The sequence below is a fragment of the Colletotrichum acutatum genome (assembly GCF_030867785.1).
Source record: "Colletotrichum acutatum strain CBS 112980 chromosome Unknown BDZ83scaffold_8, whole genome shotgun sequence".
Lineage (NCBI taxonomy): Eukaryota > Fungi > Ascomycota > Sordariomycetes > Glomerellales > Glomerellaceae > Colletotrichum > Colletotrichum acutatum.
Genome location: NW_026849002.1, coordinates 544,148 through 564,590, shown reverse-complemented (window position 1 = coordinate 564,590; position 20,443 = coordinate 544,148). Strand labels below are relative to the sequence as shown.

General features: G+C 53.1%; 5 protein-coding genes across 5 annotated transcripts; 1 reads left to right on the top strand and 4 right to left on the bottom strand.

The window, feature by feature from the left end:
* Nucleotides 1-1,548: 1,548 nt before the first annotated feature.
* Nucleotides 1,549-3,973, bottom strand: BDZ83DRAFT_543645 (uncharacterized protein; the record flags this gene model as incomplete). The annotated part of the gene is made up of 3 exons (XM_060503426.1): nt 1,549-2,364; nt 2,418-2,797; nt 2,848-3,973. Coding segments are annotated over 3 exons (2,322 nt in total), but the record flags the coding sequence as incomplete, so codon positions are not given.
* Nucleotides 3,974-7,353: 3,380 nt separating this feature from the next.
* On the bottom strand, nt 7,354-9,706 carry BDZ83DRAFT_788434 (CRAL-TRIO domain-containing protein). Its single transcript, XM_060515679.1, has 2 exons — nt 8,631-9,706; nt 7,354-8,558 (listed from the first exon to the last, which is right to left on the bottom strand). Exons 1-2 carry the CDS (start codon nt 9,257-9,259, stop codon nt 7,838-7,840), a joined length of 1,350 nt encoding a protein of 449 aa, XP_060370222.1. The 5' UTR covers nt 9,260-9,706; the 3' UTR covers nt 7,354-7,837.
* Nucleotides 9,707-12,074: 2,368 nt separating this feature from the next.
* On the bottom strand, nt 12,075-14,763 carry BDZ83DRAFT_747792 (uncharacterized protein; the record flags this gene model as incomplete). Its single annotated transcript, XM_060513503.1, has 5 exons — nt 12,075-12,320; nt 12,410-12,796; nt 12,850-13,266; nt 13,322-14,398; nt 14,464-14,763. The coding sequence occupies 5 exons, from the start codon at nt 14,761-14,763 to the stop codon at nt 12,075-12,077; spliced, it is 2,427 nt and encodes an 808-aa protein (XP_060370221.1).
* A 2,128-nt stretch (nt 14,764-16,891) lies between these two features.
* On the bottom strand, nt 16,892-18,003 carry BDZ83DRAFT_603358 (ARP2/3 complex 20 kDa subunit-like protein). The gene is made up of 2 exons (XM_060507221.1): nt 17,511-18,003; nt 16,892-17,453 (listed from the first exon to the last, which is right to left on the bottom strand). Exons 1-2 carry the CDS (start codon nt 17,511-17,513, stop codon nt 17,055-17,057), a joined length of 402 nt encoding a protein of 133 aa, XP_060370220.1. The 5' UTR covers nt 17,514-18,003; the 3' UTR covers nt 16,892-17,054.
* A 22-nt stretch (nt 18,004-18,025) lies between these two features.
* BDZ83DRAFT_603356 (ubiquitin carboxyl-terminal hydrolase) lies at nt 18,026-20,172 on the top strand. Its single transcript, XM_060507220.1, has 2 exons — nt 18,026-18,288; nt 18,345-20,172. Exons 1-2 carry the CDS (start codon nt 18,273-18,275, stop codon nt 20,027-20,029), a joined length of 1,701 nt encoding a protein of 566 aa, XP_060370219.1. The 5' UTR covers nt 18,026-18,272; the 3' UTR covers nt 20,030-20,172.
* The last annotated feature ends 271 nt before the right edge of the window (nt 20,173-20,443 follow it).

The window sequence follows — 20,443 nt, the reverse complement described above, 5'->3', positions numbered from 1 at the left end:
TGTTGCCGCCACACCTCGTCCTGCCGCCTGCCTACGATGAGCACGCCCACCTGCCAAGAGTGCAACCTCTAGTTTTCAGAGAACAAAGAAACACAGGAAAAACAGCCATCTTTAGGAAACCATGGCGGGCCGCCCGATACCTCCCGACGAGGCAGAAAGGAACAAGAAGCAAGACTCCACCTCCGACCAAAGACGCCTAGGCTGTTTCTCCTAGGTGAGTACCGTACGTAGTCACGAGGGAAGTTACTGGCGATGTCACAAAAAAAGAACATTTACGTAAGGTAGGGAGGAAAAGCAACAGAAGCTGCAACCGCGAAACCGGAGCACCGCGAACGCCAGCGGCCAACCTCATCCCAACGGCTATTCCCCAGCGCCGTTTGCTGTTTGTCGCTTCGCCGCAACGCCCGGGGCTGCAGTTTCCCATCCAGTCACGCCAATCTAGGCAGGCTTCTGGAACTATTCGCGGCACAGCCCCGGGCCCCGCCCACGACCCTGTCACAGTCTCAGAGCCCAGAAGCCGTAGGCGGAAGGGGAAGAAGAATTGGGTCCCGCCGCCCGGGGGTCAGTAAAAGGTCCATGCAGCATTCCAAAAGCTACCCGGTATTATGTACTCGACCTCGGTGTGCCTAGGTACCTATTGGCCATAAACACATCCTCACCGGCACCCAATCACCGCCTCACCTCATGATTGCCCTTCATCTCTGTACCTAGCCGAATGAATTGCTCGCTCGCTCGCTCACTCACTCACTCACTCACTCACCACCCCTCTGACCTCACTCAGCGCGTGCCGCCTAACAGACTAGGCTCGGTGAACGAATTCAACCTCACGCTAGTCACGAAATCTTGGAGAATAAATCATTGGTTGTCGTCCAAAGTCACACCTCGCGTCATCATCAAATTTAGCGTCTTTTTGAGCATTCTAAACTCGAGACAAGACGGAAGAAAGTTGTAACATGCCAGTTAAAAATAAAATATGCCTAGAACTGCTGCTGCTGACCACCGTCTGAGGGGGAAAAAGGTAAAGAAAGATGATTAGACCCTCCCTGCAACTGGCAATGAAGTCCCCCAGTTCCGATAAAACGTATGCAGCCAGATTTCGCAGGGGAGAAGCGAGAATGCCCAACTCTCAGGCAGAGACCGACGTCCGTCCCAAAAGCTTCGACGTCCTAGCCTCTCATTGCCTCTCCCCCTTTCGTCACTTCTTCGTTCGTCTCTCCCCCGTCCCATGTCGTCCTGCCCTCGATTCCCATAATGTACAATGCCTTGCCTCCGTTTCGCCTGTTGAATGACCGAAAACACCTTGCCAACGCCAAACTCATCCGTGCCGCCCTCGTTTGTCGACGTCAAGATTCAGTATGATGGGTACGCATCGTGAATGCCTCATGCAATGTGGCCCAGACTTCGCCACTGGCTCGCCTAGTCCTGCCGGGCTGTGATCGTGGCCCCGGGGCTCACAAGCTCGGGACTTACGAGGCGGATGGTGGAACCGCGTGAGAGCTCTTCCAGTGCGTTGCGAGATGCCTTGCTAAGACTTCTGTGAAGCTTTTGACCCTTGCTCTTCTCTGGGGTAAGTTCCTCCTCATTCTCTGCTCCCGCGGCCACAATCGTCATGCTTGGCGCACGACTGCTCAGTTTCTTGGGCGAAACCTTTCCGTACGTCTTGAGCATCTTCCCGGAGCCCGACTTACGGACTGCGGTAGCTTTGCGCGCGGGGTTGGGAGCCGTGTACTTCTTCGGTGTTGACTTCTTCGGAGTTGCCTTCTTCGCCATTGTCTTCGCTGGAGTCGCCTTTGTGCCCTTGGCCGTCTTCACCGGGGTGCTTGTCTTGCTGGTGCCGCCGAGAATTGCCATGGCCGATACACGTCTCTTAACAGTGGCCGCACCCTTGGACGCAGCTTTGGTAAGCAGGCCGGTCGAGGATAGTGATCGTCTCACTCCCTTGGCAGCCTTAATCTTGCGCTTCTTTGCGGAGCCGCCATCTTCTTCGTCGCCAATCATCGTTTCGATCTTTCTCTTGCTCGCCTTGACAGCGCTCTTGACCACAGCCTTGATAGTCGACTTGGGAGGCTTGGGCTGTTTGACTTCCTGAGGCTTGGGCCCTAAGATCCCTCGACAGTTCGGCGCGCCGCAGAGACACTTTTGAACGTTCTCGTCACTGAACGGACTGAAGTTGTAGTCGTAGGTGAGTTCCTCGCCCGTCATAATGGGCTTATCCCCCGCGAACAATGCCATTCTAGGTTGGCCAGATACAATCCACTTGATCATACGGCAGTTCGGAGCACACGAGTGGTTGACGAAACGAGCGATACTACCGGTCGTGGCGTCGATAATCATGTTCTGGTCGAAGCTCATGAGATAGTAGCACTGATGATGCGATTAGTTTGCTAAACGGTCAAATTGTCGATGTCTTTACCCACCTTATTATCCTTGTACTTGGTTTCCATGCGATTGTTGCATTCCTCATCGGTGATGATCTCGCCCGTGTACTCCATGACAATCTGATTTGGCTCGAAGCATCTGTTCGCGCGAATGCCGTAGCCACGGTCCGACGTCTTGATGACCTCGACACCAACGCGATACTTGCCACCACCTGCCTTTCTCTCTTGAAGATCGGCAAAGGCGCGGTTCGTGCAATTTTCCCGGCCCACGTTGCAGTTCTTGTCGTCGCACTCGTACAGCATGATTCGGTTCTGGCAGTCCTCACTGCATCCATCCTCGGGCTTGCAGACGCACTTGGACTGGTCGATGAAGTGTGGCGTCTTCTTCCACAGGCTCAAAGAATCGCCAACGAAACGATCTGTGATAAGGTCAGCGAGGAGAGTCAACTAGCGGCTAAGGGCATCTAACTCTTTGTCATCTTGCGGAAGTCGTCGGGCTTCGGCTGGCCGGGCGGCAAAGGGTTGCAGACGTCAAAGGGGAGCTTGAAATCGCGACCGCTGAGCAACAGGCGCAGTCCATTAAACATTGGCAACGGAAGGGCCTTGTTGGGGCGACCGTAATCCTTAAGCTCCGGTGTTTGCGCAAGCTTTCTCTGCTCAGGTATCGACAGACCCTTGGTCAAATCAGACGGAGCCGATTGTCCGGCATACAGTCCACGATCGAGATATTTCTTGTAGCGCTTCATCTTCTTGGAAGGGGCATCGGCGGCCTTCTCAGCCTTCTCGTCTACATCCTCTTTCTTGGTCTCGAGCGGCTCAGATTTGGCCTTCTTGGCCGGGGGCGGGGGAATGTTGCCATTTTCGTCCAAGATCACGAGCTTTCCATTAGACCAGACCGTTCTGATGACAGGCTTCTCGTCAATGCCGGTGAACTCCTTGGTGTCTTGCAGGCGGCGCAATTCGCGAGGAATCTTGGACATGTTCTTCTCAAAGGTTTTGCGACTCCGCTTGCCGAGATTGGAGACTTTGGTCGCAAGACTCTCGACAGGGGTTCCGATAAGACGCGCCGTGTGGCGAGTAATCCGCGACGTTGCTGCTTTTTCTGTTGTGATCTTCTTCGCACGCGGTGTTTTGAGAGCACCGACAGACCATTGGAGATCCAACGCGTCAATGCCGTCGCGGACAAGATTGCTAGCGACACGCGCCACCTCGTCCGTATTGGCTCCGCCATCGACAAGCGTCTCGCCAGAAATGGTCCGGCGCCGGTCAGCAGCGACAATGTCGCCCTTGGAACGGCGGTGACCGCGATTCGCCGTGCCGCTGAGTTTTGAGAGGTTGTATACACCCTTTCCGGAGCAAGACCGACGTGGGCGCGCTGCGGGCTGGGATTCCGAGGGCGTTTCGGGTGCAGGGTCGGGAGTCGGAAGGGTATCCGCAGGGATTTCGATTTGAGCCTCGATTTCGGTCTCGATAATGGTTTCGGTTTCGAGGATGATGGGGATATCGTCTAGTTTGGGGCCCTCTGAGGCCTGGCTCGCAACATCGGATATACTGGTGGGAGGCGTGGAGCTTGAAGACGCGATGTTGGACGAGGAATCAGTAGCAAGAGCGGACAGCAAGCCGCTATCGCTGTGTAGGAGAGACATATTGGGCGAAAATACCCAGTCTCGACGCGATTTTGAACTTTTGCGTCGTTTATGTCGTGTTTGGAGGTCGGTAGAGGGGAGATGCGACGCGTTCCAAAATAGAGTGTGCGTGTGTTGCGAGGTGGGAAGAAAGTTGGGGGGTGGGAGGTCCAGAGAAGTTCCAGACACGAAAAAGGCCAAGGAGAGGGATTAGACCGGGGTGTGTGCGGAAATCGTCTCCCCAGGCACGTAGAATTGGCTCGTTCGCTGCCTCTTAGCTCTCACCTTACCGGCCGGGCATTGAGTGGCAATAAGGTAAAGGTAGTTTCCGAGGGAATTTGGCAGACGAGGTACTCTGTGCCGTAGCAAACCAAAGCGCACTTCAGCCGAGTACCTTTGCAAGCGGAGGGAGTGTAAAAAGGGGGAGATATGAGGGAATAAGGGAACCCAAATAAAAATTGGTAAAGTCAAAAAGTTGTTCCCGAGTTCCGAAGTCTGTATTGAACAATTGGTCGATTGTGGTTTGTTGGAAATTCCGTGATGGATTTTCGATATTGCTGTGAATAAGCGCGGTTCAATTCCTGGTAAGAGCGCGCGTGAGAAGTTGTAGCGCTGGAGGGTAAGTCGTGATAAGCCGGAGAGTGGGAAGTGAGGTGAGGTGAGGTGAGGTGAGGTGGAGTGTAGTGTAGTATAGTGTAGTGTGGTAAGGTAGGGGTGAGATGGAGGGATGAGACAAAGACACGGAGTCTAAGGCAAGGTAGGGTACCTTGCGGTAAAGAAGTAAGTGAAAGGAGGAATTGGTGCGGATGGCGGGATGTGATGGGCTGGCAAAGAAGGATGGCTTTGAGGGAGCTTCCGTCCCGTCAGGTTATCCAGTGTCGTGTTGAGGACAGAGCGTGGGGAGTGGGGACGCGACTGATTTTGATTGATTTGATGGATTAAGGTGGTTGACCGGTGGTTGTTGATTGATGGATTTGCTTGCTCTATCGGTCTGGCTGCCGCTGGCTATTTTGCTTGACTTTGCGGCCTGCCTTGGCCACCTAACTCTGAGTACTTAACGGATATGTCCGTTAGGTTTCGGTTCTGGCGATTCTTCTCTTCACCGTTTGCGGAGACAGAGAGCGATAGTGTTGACTGAATTACAAAAGGTCAACCCAGGAAGGGTGTAAGAGAAATCGAACCCAGTAGTTCAGGCTTGAAATTGTATGAGACGCAGTCGAGGGAGCCGACGTACGCAAATACTGGAAAAGAGAGAGCGAAAAAGGTAGAGACGGGGAAGACGGGAGCAAGAGGCGAGAGAGGTGCTTCTGGATGAACGAGACGCTGAGGTGAGGAACGGGGCCTTGCTGACCTTTGTACCCCTTGTGAAAGAACCAGGGCGGGAAGGCTTGCCTTGGTGTGTTGGGCCAGCATACGCCGCCGCCCTTCTTCACTTCTGCTTTAGTTTGTGCGTCTCTTGTCTGACTTTGGTCGGTCTCGACTGGCGCGAGTCTTGCGTAGATTTGGTGAACTACACTATCAGAGAGAGTGTACGTGAGACATACACACAATGTACCGAGAACATGGGGAGTGAGAGTGGTTTAGGCGGAGAGGGGAAATTGACAGTGAGAGAGTAAGAATATGGAGATTCGGTCGTCTCTGGATGCGGATGGATGGACGTGACCTGGCCTCTCTTCGGGCCTCGTTCGTTTTGGGCTGGGGAACCTCTAAAGGTAAACAGAACCCTGCTCGGTCCGTGTTGTGTTGCGTGTGCGTACACGGGACTCTCTCTCTCTCTGTGTGTGTGTGTGTCATCTCTTCTCCGTCCATCCAGTCCTATTCTCACTCTCGTCTTTGCCTCTCCTCCACCTGTACATACTCACTGAGCATTGGATCCTTCATCCTGCTGACTTACGCTCTAGCCAACTACACGGTCGGATAAGCCGAAACAACCAAAGTCGGCTCCATCACAATCTTATAATCTCCAGCAACCAGTCCATCGATTTACGGATTTGCAAAGTTGAGGTTGTTCATGATCCTCGTGTCGTTGAAAACGCAAGGTTCAAGTGCCATCTGGTTGTGTTGCTTGTATCTTTCTGGACCACCTCCTGCGTTTTGCCTCAATCGCCGGCGCCACCACCGTACTGCTGCGCTGAGCCTCGCCCCGATACAGACATGATGGGCAACACCACACCTTACCTGCATCTTCCTCCTCGTCTCGTCCACTCACCATGTTGGGACATTTATGTGGATTCGACTGATTGGGGTCCGCAAGCAAACACTCCTAACATGGACTTCAGTTCCGGCCATAAGATGTTATCTGACTGACAAACAACAATGACTTGCTTGTGCCACTGATGAAAACCATGTATGATAACTTTCAAGGATGAAGCTGTCTGCCTGCCTCATAAACGGTCAGGTTCATCATCACGGACTCTGAGTGGCAGGCTCAAATGGTGAGATAGGCGTTGGTGGGATTCCCGAACCACGTCACACTTGGGGACCACTCGGGGCTAATCTGTTTCGAATCTACAACCAAAACGACACCATCATGACAGTATAGACAACCTTGAAGAGTTATTTTCGAGTGATGGTATGCTTCTCAGTCACTATTTCTGGAGAGTCACTCTCAGAAAGGGCAACTCTGCTGTTGATTCTTACATCGAGGCTCGAAACATCCGCTGGTGACCAAGTGATCAATACCCTTACGGGGCAAGACATCAAAATCGACATCACGCATAGATCAGAAAGGTGAACGAAAGACATGGCGAGGTAAGCAATTGAGAAATTGCTCTACTTGGTTCGCGCTGGATTGAAAGTTGGTCTATTAGTGGTGCTATGCTCATCAACATCATTTGGAAAACACACAGTTTGGACAATAATGCCCGCGACGATAACCACACTCATTGCCGACTGAGATTAATCTGACTGTCCATGAGCACTGCTACATGACTGTGGTCAGAACCTTGCAAAATTTGAGAGATAGACTACGATAGTGTTCAGCACTTCGGAGACCATGCCCGAGTTCAGATCCCCATCATTTTGCACCTTTTGGGGTGAAGTGCAACCAGTCGACTATCCATCTAGAAAGATTCGTGAAAAGTGCGTCCCGACGTGGGACGAAAATTATAACCGTGGTGTTCTGCAATTGAGTATCGCGGAAATACGTGAGTGTGCTGCTTGCTACCTTACTTGGATGCCGCTGCTTATCCCCCCGGGATGCGGGTCGAACAAGGCAGGTGGGTGCGCAAACCACCCAGCAGCACAATCACCACACTCTTCGAGGATAGGTATCCATGCACTCGGCCGACAGACTGCCAAACCTGCAAGACCAAGAAGCAGAAGGGGGCACGGAAATGCTGTGCGTTTCACTCTAGATGGAACTCTCCTCTGCTTCGAGTCAGTCGGTCTTTACGTATTTCTCACACCCTCAGAATTCCGGCTGGTTTGAACTGTCGAATTTGATTTTATTCTTCTTCCTAACCTAGGTATTAAAGAGGAGACATTCCCATCCTTTCCTGCAAGTCTCTCTGTTCTGATCCTTCTTTCCTTCCTGTCTTCGATCGAAAAATTGAATTCGAATTGACAACGCCACAAACACACACTAGAAGGGTATTATGGCATGAACGCAAGGAGAAAACGCAGTGGGCAAACCCAGGATTTCGCTCTGCCCCGATTAGGGACGGAGCGAACAAATCCTGAATGCCTAGAAACCCGATGGGTCTCTTGCGACAACATCATTCTCATGTTCCCGCGAAACCAACCGAGGTCCAGCCCACAGATTCAAAGGCATGTAACAAAAGGGAAAAAAGCCACGAATAGAGAATCAAACCACGCAAGCCGTCAAGTTATCCTTTAGGCAGCAACAGTCTTAGCCTCCTCTTTGGCCTCAGTCTTGTCCTTGATGCTCAAGTCGGCGACGGTGGGAACCTCGGTCTTCTCAGCCTCAGCGGACGAAGGAGCAGCCTTGACAGGCTCAGAAGCGACGCCGGGCTCGCTGACAGCAACCGCCGGAGCGGGAGTCTCAGCAGTGACAGCCGCGGGAGCCTCGGCGGTAGGCTGGGTCTCAGTCGCAGCGGGCGCGGCGACGGCGGGAGCAGGAGTAGCATCAGCCGCGGGCTTCTCGACAGGGGCCTCAGCCTCTGCGAACTTGACGGTCTGACCGGTGATCTTGATGCCCTCAACGTTTCCACCGTAGTCCTTGGGGAGCGAGTCCTTGTAGGCCGGGAGCTCTCCGCCCAACTCGGAACCATAGCCGAGAGGGTGGAACTTGGCGATGGTCTTGGGAGCGAGGAAGACCTTCATCGCCTTGAAGACCCAGCCCATGAGCGCGGGGATGTTGACGAAGTACTTGTGGACGAGAAGCTCAGGGTAGGCCATGGCGAAGATTCTAATCGTCTCCGAGGAGGCAGCCTTGACGGCGGGATCCATGCGAAGGAAGCTGACGTTGAGGTAGTCGTGGACCTGGATCATCTGGTAGGGGTCCTCGCCGCCATCAGGGATGGCGGTCTGGACCTTGTCGAGGTTAAGCTTGCGGACGCTGAGCTCCATAAGGGCAGCGCGCCACTTGATGAACCTATTCAAATGTGTTAGTCGAATGTTACTTCATGCGATACTGGGAATCTCATTTTCTTGGGTTGTTACTCACTCATCGACGTTGCCAAAGGTGGCCTTCTTGTCCTTGACGGCTCCGTAGATGTTCCAGGTGATGATCATCTCCTTGCCCTGGGCGTCCTTGTGGGTGGTGACATAGCCGAGATCGCCAAACTTCTTTGCATCGAAGGAGACCTCGTCAAGAAGCTTGCCGGGGTTAGTATCACGACGCCAAACCAAAGCCTTCTGGAGCTGGTCAGCAGCCTTGGAGACATCATCGTCATTGGCGCGAAGGAACTTCTGCAGGACGACGGTGGTGGGAACGTGAGTGTCGTTGGAGAGCTGCACACCCCACATCTCGTTGTGCTTGGCCTCGGCCAAGATGGTGGGAAGCTTCTCAAAGAGCGAAGACAGGGGAGTCTGGGCCTTCTCAACGGGCTTCTCGGCGGCAGGAGCGGCGGCCTTCTCATCAGCCTTGTCCTCCGTCTTCTCAGCAGCAGCTGCAGCGGGCTGCTCAGTCTTCTGCTCCTGCTTGACCTCAGGGGTGGCAGCAGCAACGGCAGCGGGCGCGGGAGCGTCGACCGAAGTCGGCTCTGCGGCAGGTGCAGCGGCGGCCGGCTGGGCCTCAGCAGCAACAGCAGGGGCAGGTGCCGCGACGGGCGTGTCGGTGGTCTGAGCAGACATGATGGGGGTCAGAAAAAGCCGTGAGTGAGATGAGTCTGAGAGTGAAAGTGAAAGTGAGAGGGTGTCAAGGAATGAGTGTGGGAAGTGAAGGGTGAAATTTCCGAGAGTGACAGCTCCTGGCTGGCGTCTTTTCGTTCGGAAAAATAAGATGATAAGAAAAAAAGTTCAGGCCGGTTTTTCTGCCCCAGCCCCTCTTGCTGCAAAGTCGCGTCAAGTTGCCTCAGGTGTGTGCGAGAGTGTGTGTAAGGTAGGTAAGGTAGCGTGCGTATGTGCGCGTGTGTAGTATCTGTCCTGGTCTGTTGGTCTATTTTTTTCCCTTAGAAAGTGAACGTATTGTTGGGTGAACCAGGTGAACCAAGGAAGGCAGGCAGGCAGGCAGGCAGGCAGGCCAGGCGGTAGGTAAGATAGGTAGGTACGAACGATGAGAGAGAGTATGGGAATATGAAAGGGAAGGTACGCAGGAATTGCAAATGGAAGGTACGAGGTGCGCTCGGGTACTAAAAGTAATTGAATCTGATGGGAGACGGAAAGTGGCAGCAGCAAACAGACCAAACACACCACACGAAGCGGCAACGACAAGTTGTGGCAGCAACGGCAACGGGAAAGAGCAATGGAACCCAAAATGAACCTACCTTACCTTGAGGTACCTTGACCAGTCACCCAGTCTACCTCATGTTCCGAGGAGCAAGGGTCACTCCCATCCTTACCTTACTCTCATCCTTACTCCCATCATCATCAAGCTAAGATGGGTAGTACCTTCTCTTGGGTTATTTACAGTAAGTTCAGCCCATGTACCTACCTATCTTATTCTAAGAGTAAGGCACCTGTCATGCTTCACGCCAGGCCGTTGCCATTCACCTGCCTCAAGTGCTCCGTGCGTTGCTTCCGGGGAAACTCCAGGTATCAACCCATCCAGCCAGTGATGTTTTCTTGACGATGATGCCGCCATTCGCATGTATGTACTTCCATCCGCTTCAAAAAACAATCTCAGCTGGGCTGGGCTTCAGTCCTGGCCTGTGCAGACGGGAGAGTGGAGTGGAGATGGACCCCCTTTTTCACAGGTGATTTGCGCCCTCTGTTTCGACGGAGCTTGGATGGGGTCACAGTCCTGACATGTAAACTCCTTGTCCAGGACTTCCTTGTCCCTAGTTGTTTCTTCCTTTTTCCAAGTCTTGTTCCGTCCAACGAAGCTTCGTCACTCGTGAACCAAGGAAGGCACTTGTTGTTGTTGGTTTTTACGTTTGATACCGATTTTCCTCTTTGGAAACTGGCAAAATTGAGCAAGGACCACCGCCTTGACAGGCCATCCCTACTGTACACCATGCCGCAAGTTTACACTACTCGAGTCACTCAACCTCATCAATGATCGATGGACCGATGTAACCTCAAAGTCTGTGGTGCTTCAATATGCTGTGAGATGGATTGAGCAGAAGGAGCATTACCTGGGCCACAAGACGGCGGGTCGAGTTCAAGGCAGCACGATCGATGCGAAGCCTCTCCATCAACACGGATATCTCATTAAACCCTTTTACCCCCAGGGCCCCCAATTACCTCCGATCTTCCAACCTCCGGTGCCAATGTGCCCCCGGTGCCAATGTGCCCCGCCATAATCAGCCGCCGCCGAATGCCGCTAAGCCAGTTGTCCGCCCGCGCCGTCAAAATGTTTCAGGGGCTTTTTTTTTTTTTTGTCTTTTGTCCTTCTTCTCCTTCCCGCAGACCATTGAGTCGGGTTTTCCAAGTTAGTGCAAGCGTCAGGCCCCAAAACAATACCACGAATATCTCCTCGGTGATCTCCCAAACGACCCTCCGGTACCGTCCAAATAACGAACCTTGCGAAAGGAAGGCACGATGGAGAAAGTAGAAAAGGGCTCCGCTCCGATGGCCCGTGCCTGAGGTGAGGTAGGTGCTTTTCCGCCAACAAACCTGCCAAATGCACACTGAGCGGTCGCCCTGTCGAACTCCCCTGGGCCAGGGCAGGTTGCGCCTGCCGCGTGCAGGACTGATGGACCAGCTGCCGCGCGATGCCGGGCGATGCCGCTCCAGGTCTAGGCGGTACCTGCAGCTCTTAGTGCAGTCTTTCTCCACTCCCCCCTCGCGGTATTGTGACTGGTCCATCAGCCCCAAGAGTCCCCCGTGTCTGTGATAGGCTGGCTAAGGCAAGGCACTCCACTCGCCAACTTCAACCTCAACTGCACGAACGGGACGTTCAGGTTTCCATCACCCAGTCAGCCCTTTAACTCCATCACGCCGTCTACGCGCCACGCGAGACTCTACGCCAGCCTACCCGACGTTGTACCCCCAACAACGTTTTTGACGGGAATGTTTCAATCCGTCAAGAACAAAGAAAACAACAAAAGGGGTGGCAACGGCCGGGTACCAACAAGTTGTAGAGAACTGCTCTAGAGGTCTTATTGATCGGGTATAGAGAATTTCAACCACTCGAACCCCTATCTCACTAAGGTAATCTCAGAAGCTCATCCCCCACCTGTGAAAGAAATCCAGAAACATCCGTAGTTTCCAGATGTCAGCGTGCGACACACCAAGAGACTCCATCCTGATTTTCCGAGCCCTCCATCCTGTCCTTGACTCGTCCGAACTCCCAAGGATAGAAAGCCAAAGAAACAAAAGGCATGATGCAAAACCATGAGAAGAAAAAAGGTCACCCCTTCAAGCCAAGTGCCATCAACGTGAAAGTGCAGATACGCAGAGCTAAAAGGAGAAGTTCCGAAGCATTGTGCGAACTTCCATCAGTTGAAGCCATCTGAGCACCCCATTCTGGCCTCGCCTTGTTTCCCAGGTCTGTTGTAACTCGACATTAGTGACCGATAGAAGGAGTCAGGGCGCGGCGGATGATCGTCTCGAGCGTCTGGTACTCGTGCATGGCAAGAGTTGCAAGAGTCATGTGGTCGAATTCAGGTCCAACACGAAGGTTCAGCTCGCGCCAGAAGAAGCCAAAGTAGCCATCAGTGGCCTCTCCGATGGTGCACGTCTGACACTTTTCCTGGAACGACTGCATCTCCAGGTAGCGAGTAGTCTCCTCGCGGATGACAGCAATGTACCACTGCGAAAGATGTCTGATTAGCCTAAAACATTTCTATCTTCATACCATCACTCCAATGGAAAGACAAACGGAATAGGAATATGACTTACCTCGATGACATCCAAGGGGACGCCATTCTTGGGGACTAAGACGTAGAGGTGGCGCCAGCTCTCAGCAAAGCGCGGCTGGCCAAAGGAACGCTGCTCCATCTCACTCATGTTGACAATGAAGGCAATATCGTCCTTCTGGGTAATCGAGAAGCCCTCGCAGCGCATCGCCGCGGCGACGACTCGCTTGCACAGACGATGAGTAAGGTTGACCTCGTCACGCTTGTCGCGAATGTGACCCACGAGGATGCGGAGGAGATCGCAGGTGGCCTTGTACATGGCATGACGCTGCTGAACAGTGACGTTACTCTTCATCTGCCAAGGGAACTTGGTCAGGGTGCTGATGAGGCACTCGAACGGACGCTGCGGGCATTCCTTCGAGAAGGGAGACTGCAAAATAGTTAGCCATAGGCTCAAGAGCACAAGAAGCTGAAGAGACTTACACGGTGGGGAACCTCGACATGCTTGACCAGCATGGTCATCTCTTCGTTGGACACGAAGCCCTTGAAGTTGTCCCAAGGCTCCTGGTCGTTGTCAGGAAGGATGTGGGGGTGAAGACCGGCCCAGAACACACCCCTGGCGTTAGGGAACAGATCCTTCATGAGAGCAGCCTGGCTAGAAAGCTCAATCTCGACAGGGCGCTGGCCAATGCGAGTGACTCGACCACGGTCGAGGTTCTGATGATGCTTCTCAACAGCCTTGGAAGCATCCTCCAGGGTGTGGAACTCGACGTAGGCGTCAGTGGTCTTGCCAGTGACACGTTCCATGATGATGTGAACCGGCTCATCAGTGTCATTGAGCATACGGGAGTTGCGACCCAGGATCGCAATGATCTCGGAGCGGTTGGTGACGAAAGGAATCTGGTCATGTATTAGTGCCTGGGACAACGATGAGTAGGACATTAGGTGAACAAACGTTGCCAATCTTGATGACGCCGCGAACCATGAAGTGGGAAGCACGGGGGGGAGGCTCAACGAACGGGAAGTTCACTTGATGCATAGCCTCATTCGCGGTAGGTCGACCCATGGGACCGCCGGTGAGGCGGTTCAGCTGCGTCGATCGCTGAGCCCGGATGTAGTCAGGAACAGCATCGCCATAAGTCGCGACAGCTTCCTGGAGCTGGTAGCCACTCTGGAAAGTATCCTGATAAGGGGCCTGGTGAGGAGCCTGATAGGGAACGATTGCCGCACAGTTTCCAGCAAGAGGCAGAGCCTGAGGAGGCTGCCGCAGGGACAACCCCACCGGCCGGGCAGGCATGTTCTGGACGTTGGTAGCATGTGCTCCGTTGGTCGAATCGGGCTGATAAGCCTGACTGATGATATCGTTCTGGATTGACGGCTCAGCGTCATCGCGAGGGAGATTGTCGAAGTGCAGAGTGTCGCCTGTTGCGGCAGGGAAAGGCATCTGACCAGTCGCAAGCAAGTGGGTAGTGTCAATCTGCGAGCCAAACATAGGCATATGCGGCTGAATAGTGTCAAGTTGCAAAGCCGAAGACACGAAAGGATCCTGAGTATCCGGAACAGGGTTATTGGTGCCATCGTTCACACTGGTCAAGTTGAACTTGGGAGGCGCTCCAAGGTGGTTCATGGTACGTGGAGCGAAGTTGCGCGGCTCCGTCATGAGACAGCTGTTACCGACACCCTTAGCCTTGGGGGTATCGCTGCCGGAACTGATGTCATCACCAGTCAGATCGATGACTTCCTTATCGCCATGGTTGTGGAGCAAACCACCAACGTCCTGGCGGACAGGAGTCTGGATGCCCAAATTACCCATGGATGAGCTGCCGGTGAGCTGGCCGTGGTTCGCCTGGCTGACCATCTTCGGGAGAGCAACGAGATGACTATTTCTGACAGGTCCACCCGAGTAAAAAACTGCACCGTTCGAGCTAGATCCAAAGTTTTGAGCGGGGATCAATGAACGATCCTGGATCTTGCCGTTGACGCCAATATACTGAGGAGTACCGTCGAGCTCAGCGATCTCGGGCTGATCAATCTGGGTGCGAGTGTTAGACTGAAATATGGCTGATGAGAGAGTTTCGAGACGTTGGATATATATACCTTGCTAGGGGTCTGTTGAGCCTGAGAGGAGTTGGGTACCCAAGGCGAGGAAGAGGGGTTGAGGCTGGAGCCAGCTAAGATGTAATGCTGGCCCTGCTGGTTACGACCAAGAGGTTCAGTGTCGAGGCGGGCACCACCAGGCGCACTGTCGTAGTCGCCATTCTCCATGCCAGCCTCCGTCTCAACGACAGTCTCCGGCACGACACGAGGCCTGAACGCGAACTGGAGGACGCTGTTACGTACTCGCCGCTGCTGCTGTCCCACCTTGCCCTTCATACCAGGTACCTGAGAGTAGACCATGATGTGCAACACCTAGGCGTAATCCTTGTTGAGAATAGGAAGAACAAGAATGATGTTAGTGAGGGATGCTGGTGGCAGTGGATGTGGCGAATGTGTGTGATAACAGTAAGTGCTCTAGAAGTACGCGATTAGTGACTGAGCAGTCAATGTGAGGAACGTTGAGAATCAACGCCAGGCAAAAGTATGAAAAGATGCGAGTGTGACCCCCAGGGGTGAGAGACAAGGCAAGAGCAAGTGACTTGAAGAGGCGGGAGCACAAGAGGTGAAGAGACTGAGGTGGTAAACGCAAGGTAGGGAATGCAGAACTAAGTCTAGTAAACTTGATAAGCTGAGAGAAAATGGCAGAAGCAAAGCGAGTGAGTCTTTCTCATCGATGATGAGAGCGACTTCTCAAGGATTCCGAAACAGCGTGGGCGTTTCCATCTGAGCAAGCCTCCGTCGCTTCTTCGGGATCAATCGAGCACTCAGGAACACACAGAAAAGACCAGAAGGAATCTCATCACCAAAGAAAAAGTACGAGAAAAGATTTGAGAGATGATGGAATGCGCTGGATATGCAGAGGAGGAAACAACTCACTGTTACTGCTGGAAGGCAGACCGGCCCAAGAAAGCAGTTGGAAATCACCGTACAGTGACTGACGGGAATCTGTTGATGGAAAGTTGTCAGAAAGAAAGATGTGGAAAGGTGAAAGGGATCAGGGTTGGGTGGTGGAATGGGAAAATAATAACCTCACTCTCAAGCAAGCCTGAAGGGACGGAAGGAGGGAGGATGAGGGGAAGGTGAGGCGATACACAACCAAAAAAAGGTGAAAAAGACTCATTGATGCCAGGCCGTTGCTTCCGAAAATGAGAGTCGCAGCGAGAAGAAGGTCGAGAGCCAACAAAGAAAGAGGAGGCTTACCAGAGGCCGAACGAGTATCGTGAGCCTGAAAAAGTCAGAGCTGAGAATTGAGGGTATTTTCAGTTGTATCGACGATGCCCGTAGGTCGATGAAACGGCAGGCCTGCAGGCTGTGTAGAGTCTCGAACACGATATCGCACTTGAGACCCGGATTGATTGTTGTGATGGAGTGGAAATGAATTGTTGATTGAGTGTATGAGGTGGGTGGTAGGAGAGGAAAGAAATTTAACTCGAGGTGGAGAGAAGCATGGGAGGAGAGAGGAGGATGTGAAGGAAGAAGAGGCCTTTGATTTAGGGCATAGAAGGACGCCCAGGAGGCAGCAGGATGAATAGGTGGTTGTGTATTCCATCGTAGCCTGGTGGGGTGGAGGTGAATATCAGGTCGATGGTTGCATAGCAAGTCGGGACGGCGACACTGGCAAGGCTGGGTTGCCTGAATGCGCGAAAACGATTGTTATGATGAAATGGTATAAAGTGCTATGCGGATCTCCAGGGGAGAGGACCACTGATTCAATCTATACTCAACGACCAGCATCACCTTGATCACATAGGAGCGACAATGATGAGCAGGGCAACGTCGGGTCTTCCTGATGGCAAAAATTAGTTCCGCATTGAAGGTCAATTGCCAGCTGTCATCCGCTCCAGATTGGATTCGGCTTCGTTGTATCCGACAACGTAACACTACATCTCGCAACGGTTGAATGGACGTCCCGACTTTCTCAACACTCTCGTAAGGTAAGCAGAGTAGAAGAGTTATTCGGTGCACACAGCACCGATATGCAACACGTGAGGGGGGGAGAGTTGTGTTCATAACGGTAATTGTTTATCAAAATGGAGGCTCCATGTCGCCGTTCCCACTCGGCCCCGGATTTGCGGACCAATATCAAGGTTGGAACCATAGTGGATCCCGGTCTTCCGGGAGCGCTCGAGCCAACATCCAACTCCAACTCATGATTTTGATCCATGGCTTCAACATGGCGCGAGATCCTCGTTCCAACTACACGATTCTGGCTGTGCGGATTTGGAGTTGAGCTCCTAGCGTGTGAGACGCTTGTTGTAGGGTATTTTAATCGAACTAAAGGGGACATCAGTTGTGTCCGGTTGACACTGCAATGGCGAGCATGACTTACGGGAGTCAGGAAAGATTCGGCAACAAATCTGGCTCTCGCGTTCAACTGTATGCTGTTAGAAACTGCCATGGCAGATGGATCGAGAGTGAGGAGACATACGAAGAGCTTCATTTCCGAAATCTCCTTATCAACCTCCTCCATGAATTGGATGATAAAGTCGACCAGCTTATGCTTCAGCATCTCCTCAGTGTGGAAGTTCGTAATCAAGAATGAAATGTCGTATCCCTAGTACGATAATAGGTCAGTTTCGTCGTTTGCATTGTCAGTTGCAAGCCACGTGGCATTGCAGCCCGTGGAAGCTCCGCTGAACGCTTTCGTGATGTGTATCCCGTACCTTGATTGGCTTCCTTCTCAATATGAAAAATGACTCGGCTCTCTGCGTCAGGAAACGAGTGAACTTATGGACGAGGATGTGCTCGATCTCGTCGGCCTGCTTGATCTTGATGGATATCCGCACGGAATTGATACTCGGTTCGATCAAAACTCGCTCGTTTTCGTTTCGGGCAATCGTGAGGGGCGTTAGGAGGACTTCGGGCGATGTTTGAGCCTCGATCTCAGGGACATTGTGACGTTCGGCAGTTTGGGAAGCGAAGTTGGAGAGCGTCAGGGCGGACGTCAGACTGCTCCGGACGGCCTGGAGATAGGGTCGCAGTGATTGAGACTACATTTGCGGTCATTAGCAAAGGCACAGCTCTTCCAAACACAAGAATTCACTAACCATGATGGCGAGACGTGGCCGCGTCCAACCTTTGGTGATGCTGACAGGTTGGAGTTGAATGTTGACCGCGGGGCTCGTGAGGTTGGCTCAGCCGGAAGCCTGACGTTTCGTAGTGGGGCTGGTAGCACCGCCGTACCTTAGCTCCACATCATGCGTAGCTGTCACCGCACTTCGCTGATTCAGCCGGAAGCTGTCTCACGTGATCTTAGAGCTCTTTCCTTAGTGGCGATCCCCCGCTTGTTTCCTCTACATGCATATTACGGTATACACACTTAAGCAGCTTGAAGGCCGAATTATGATCGACCCGGGACCAGGCATGCTTCATTTTCGCTCCACGATAGACTATGTGATGTATTCCTATTCAACTGTTCTGCATCGGAGTGCAGGGTGTTTATGCTATGAACTTGACAGGTTCTCTCAGGACTCCTCTCCCCGAAGATGCTGGAAGACTGTCGAATGCATGCGGAAGTCATAGGGACAAGGGCATATTGCCATAAGCGAATCGGCAGCTGAAACGGACCCTGCAGGTACACCGCTTCCCCGCTATCTTGCCGTGTGGTCCTTTGTACTACCTTGCCTCCCTTACTGCCCGCCCACCTCAAGGTTCCATGCTTGGTAGGTACTGACGCAACCCGCCTGGTGCCTTCAACAAACTTGTCCTTCAACAGTCCGTTTCGCAACGAGGTTTTACCCCCGACACACTGCAAAAGTCAGCTACTCCAGAACTTTGCAGCAAGGCCGACCTCAACCACAGAAACAACGATGGCGTCAATACCTGGTAAGCAGCATTAGTCAATCAATGCGTTGCCTGCTATTGTCTAACTGGTCAAACAGTCACCGTAAGCCACCAAGGCACAAAGTACCAAGTCGAGATCGATACCTCGTCCAATGGTGAAACCTTCAAGTACCAGCTCTACAGTCTGACTGGCGTTGAACCCGAGCGACAAAAGATTCTCGTCAAGGGCAAGCAAGTCAAGGATGACGATGATATGGCCAAGTTCGGCCTCAAGGCCGGCGCCACACTGATGATGATGGGCAAGCCTTCCGGCGAGAACGCAGATCTCGCTCGACCCAAGGAGGCAGTCAAGTTTGTCGAGGACATGACCGAAGCCGAAGCAGCCCAGCAGGAAGGAGCCACTCCCGCCGGCCTCACCAACCTGGGCAACACCTGCTACCTGAACTCGACCCTCCAGACCCTCCGATCGATCCCTGAACTCCAGACGGCCCTGACCACGCACAAGTCCGGTAGCGGTGGTGCCGGTAGCAGCTTTGGCCTCACTTCAACCGACATCGCTACTCAACTTACCGATCTCTACAAGAACATGTCGGAAACACAGGGTGCCATTCCCCCGCTGACTTTCCTGAGCACGCTCCGCATGGTGTACCCCCAATTCGCCGAGAAGTCCAAGACTGGAGCCGGATATGCCCAGCAGGATGCCGAGGAGGCCTGGTCTCAGATCATTTCCCAGTTGAAGCAGAAGCTCTCCGAGTCTGAGGGTTCTTCGTTTATTGACAGGTACATGGCTGGAGAGCTTCAGTCAACTCTCGAGGCCGATGAGCAGGCTGCCAGGGACGGTGGAGAGGAGCCTGTCAAGTCAAGCGAATCTTTCCTCAAGCTCAACTGCCACATTGATGCCTCGATCAATCACCTTCGCGACGGTATCATGGCTGCTTTGACCGAGAAGTTGGAGAAGAAGTCTTCCGTTCTGGATAGAGACACGACCTACACGAAGAAGTCGCAGATTTCACGGCTTCCCAAATATCTTACGGTCCACTTTGTGCGATTCTTCTGGAAGCGAGAGGTGCAGAAGAAGGCCAAGATTATGCGCAAGGTCACTTTCCCCCACGAACTTGACGTTGTTGAGTTCTGCACCGATGAGCTGAAAAAGGCTCTTATTCCTGTGCGCGACAAGGTTCGCGAGATTCGCAAGGACGAAGAGGATATTGAGCGGGCCCGCAAGAGACGCAAGATCAACCCTGTCGACCGAGGTGATGTTGCTGGGGCATCTGGAGGTCCCGAGGGCAAGACCGCGCTGGAGAAGGCCAACGACAAGAAGGCCGAGAGAGCTGGAAAGCCCGTGGCCAGCACTTCTGATGGCGACACAGGGATGACCGAGACTTTCAAGACAGACGCCGAGGTCGAAGCCGAGAAGGATGCGGCTCTCACTGCTGCCAAGAAGGAGCTCTATGCTCTGGTCAACCAGGACCTGGCCAAGGACGAAGGCGCCAACCAGTCCGGAATTTACGAGCTGCGTGGCGTCGTCACTCATCAGGGAGCAAGTGCCGACAGCGGTCACTACACTGCCTATGTCAAGAAGACTGCCCCCGTCGACCCCAAGACCGGTAAGAAGGGTGAGGAGGACGGCAACTGGTGGTGGTTCAATGACGACAAGGTGTCCGAGGTGACCCCTGACAAGATCGATGCGTTGGCGGGTGGCGGCGAGTCGCACTCTGCCCTCATCTGTCTCTACCGGGCCATCCCTCTTCCGACGATTGATAATGAAGGCAAGACCGAGTAGGAAAATCCAGCTGCTCAAAGCTCTTGAAGGGCATCGACTTGGCGTTTTCGAGCGATAACGAGGTTATGGGAGGCATGCAAAACGAGCCGGTGACAAAGGGATAAATCACTTTAGGGCATAGATAGACGGATTGATGAATGTAATGGATGCTGTTCATTACGCAAAGTGGTGATCGCTACAATTATTCCTAATATTTGTGTACATCTTGCGAATGGCCTTTGATCGACCTGATTGTACAAAATTACACATGGAGCTCATCAGGGCCCTACGCGTGGGCTGGTCGCTTTTGCGCCGCCGCCGATCGTGGTCTTCTGCCTCGAACCACGCGGATCCTTTTGAAGCAGCATCCTTTATCCTGCTTGGATGTGCCTACTGCTTGAAGCCGAACTCTTGTTGGCCATAACCGAACATCAC

Coding starts and splice junctions, on each gene's coding strand:
- BDZ83DRAFT_788434 (XM_060515679.1), bottom strand. CDS start 9,259: ATGTCTGCTCAGACCACCGACACGCCCGTCGCGGCACCTGCCCCTGCT. Junction 8,559..8,630: donor ACCTTTGGCAACGTCGATGA/GTGAGTAACAAC, acceptor ACATTTGAATAG/GTTCATCAAGTGGCGCGCTG.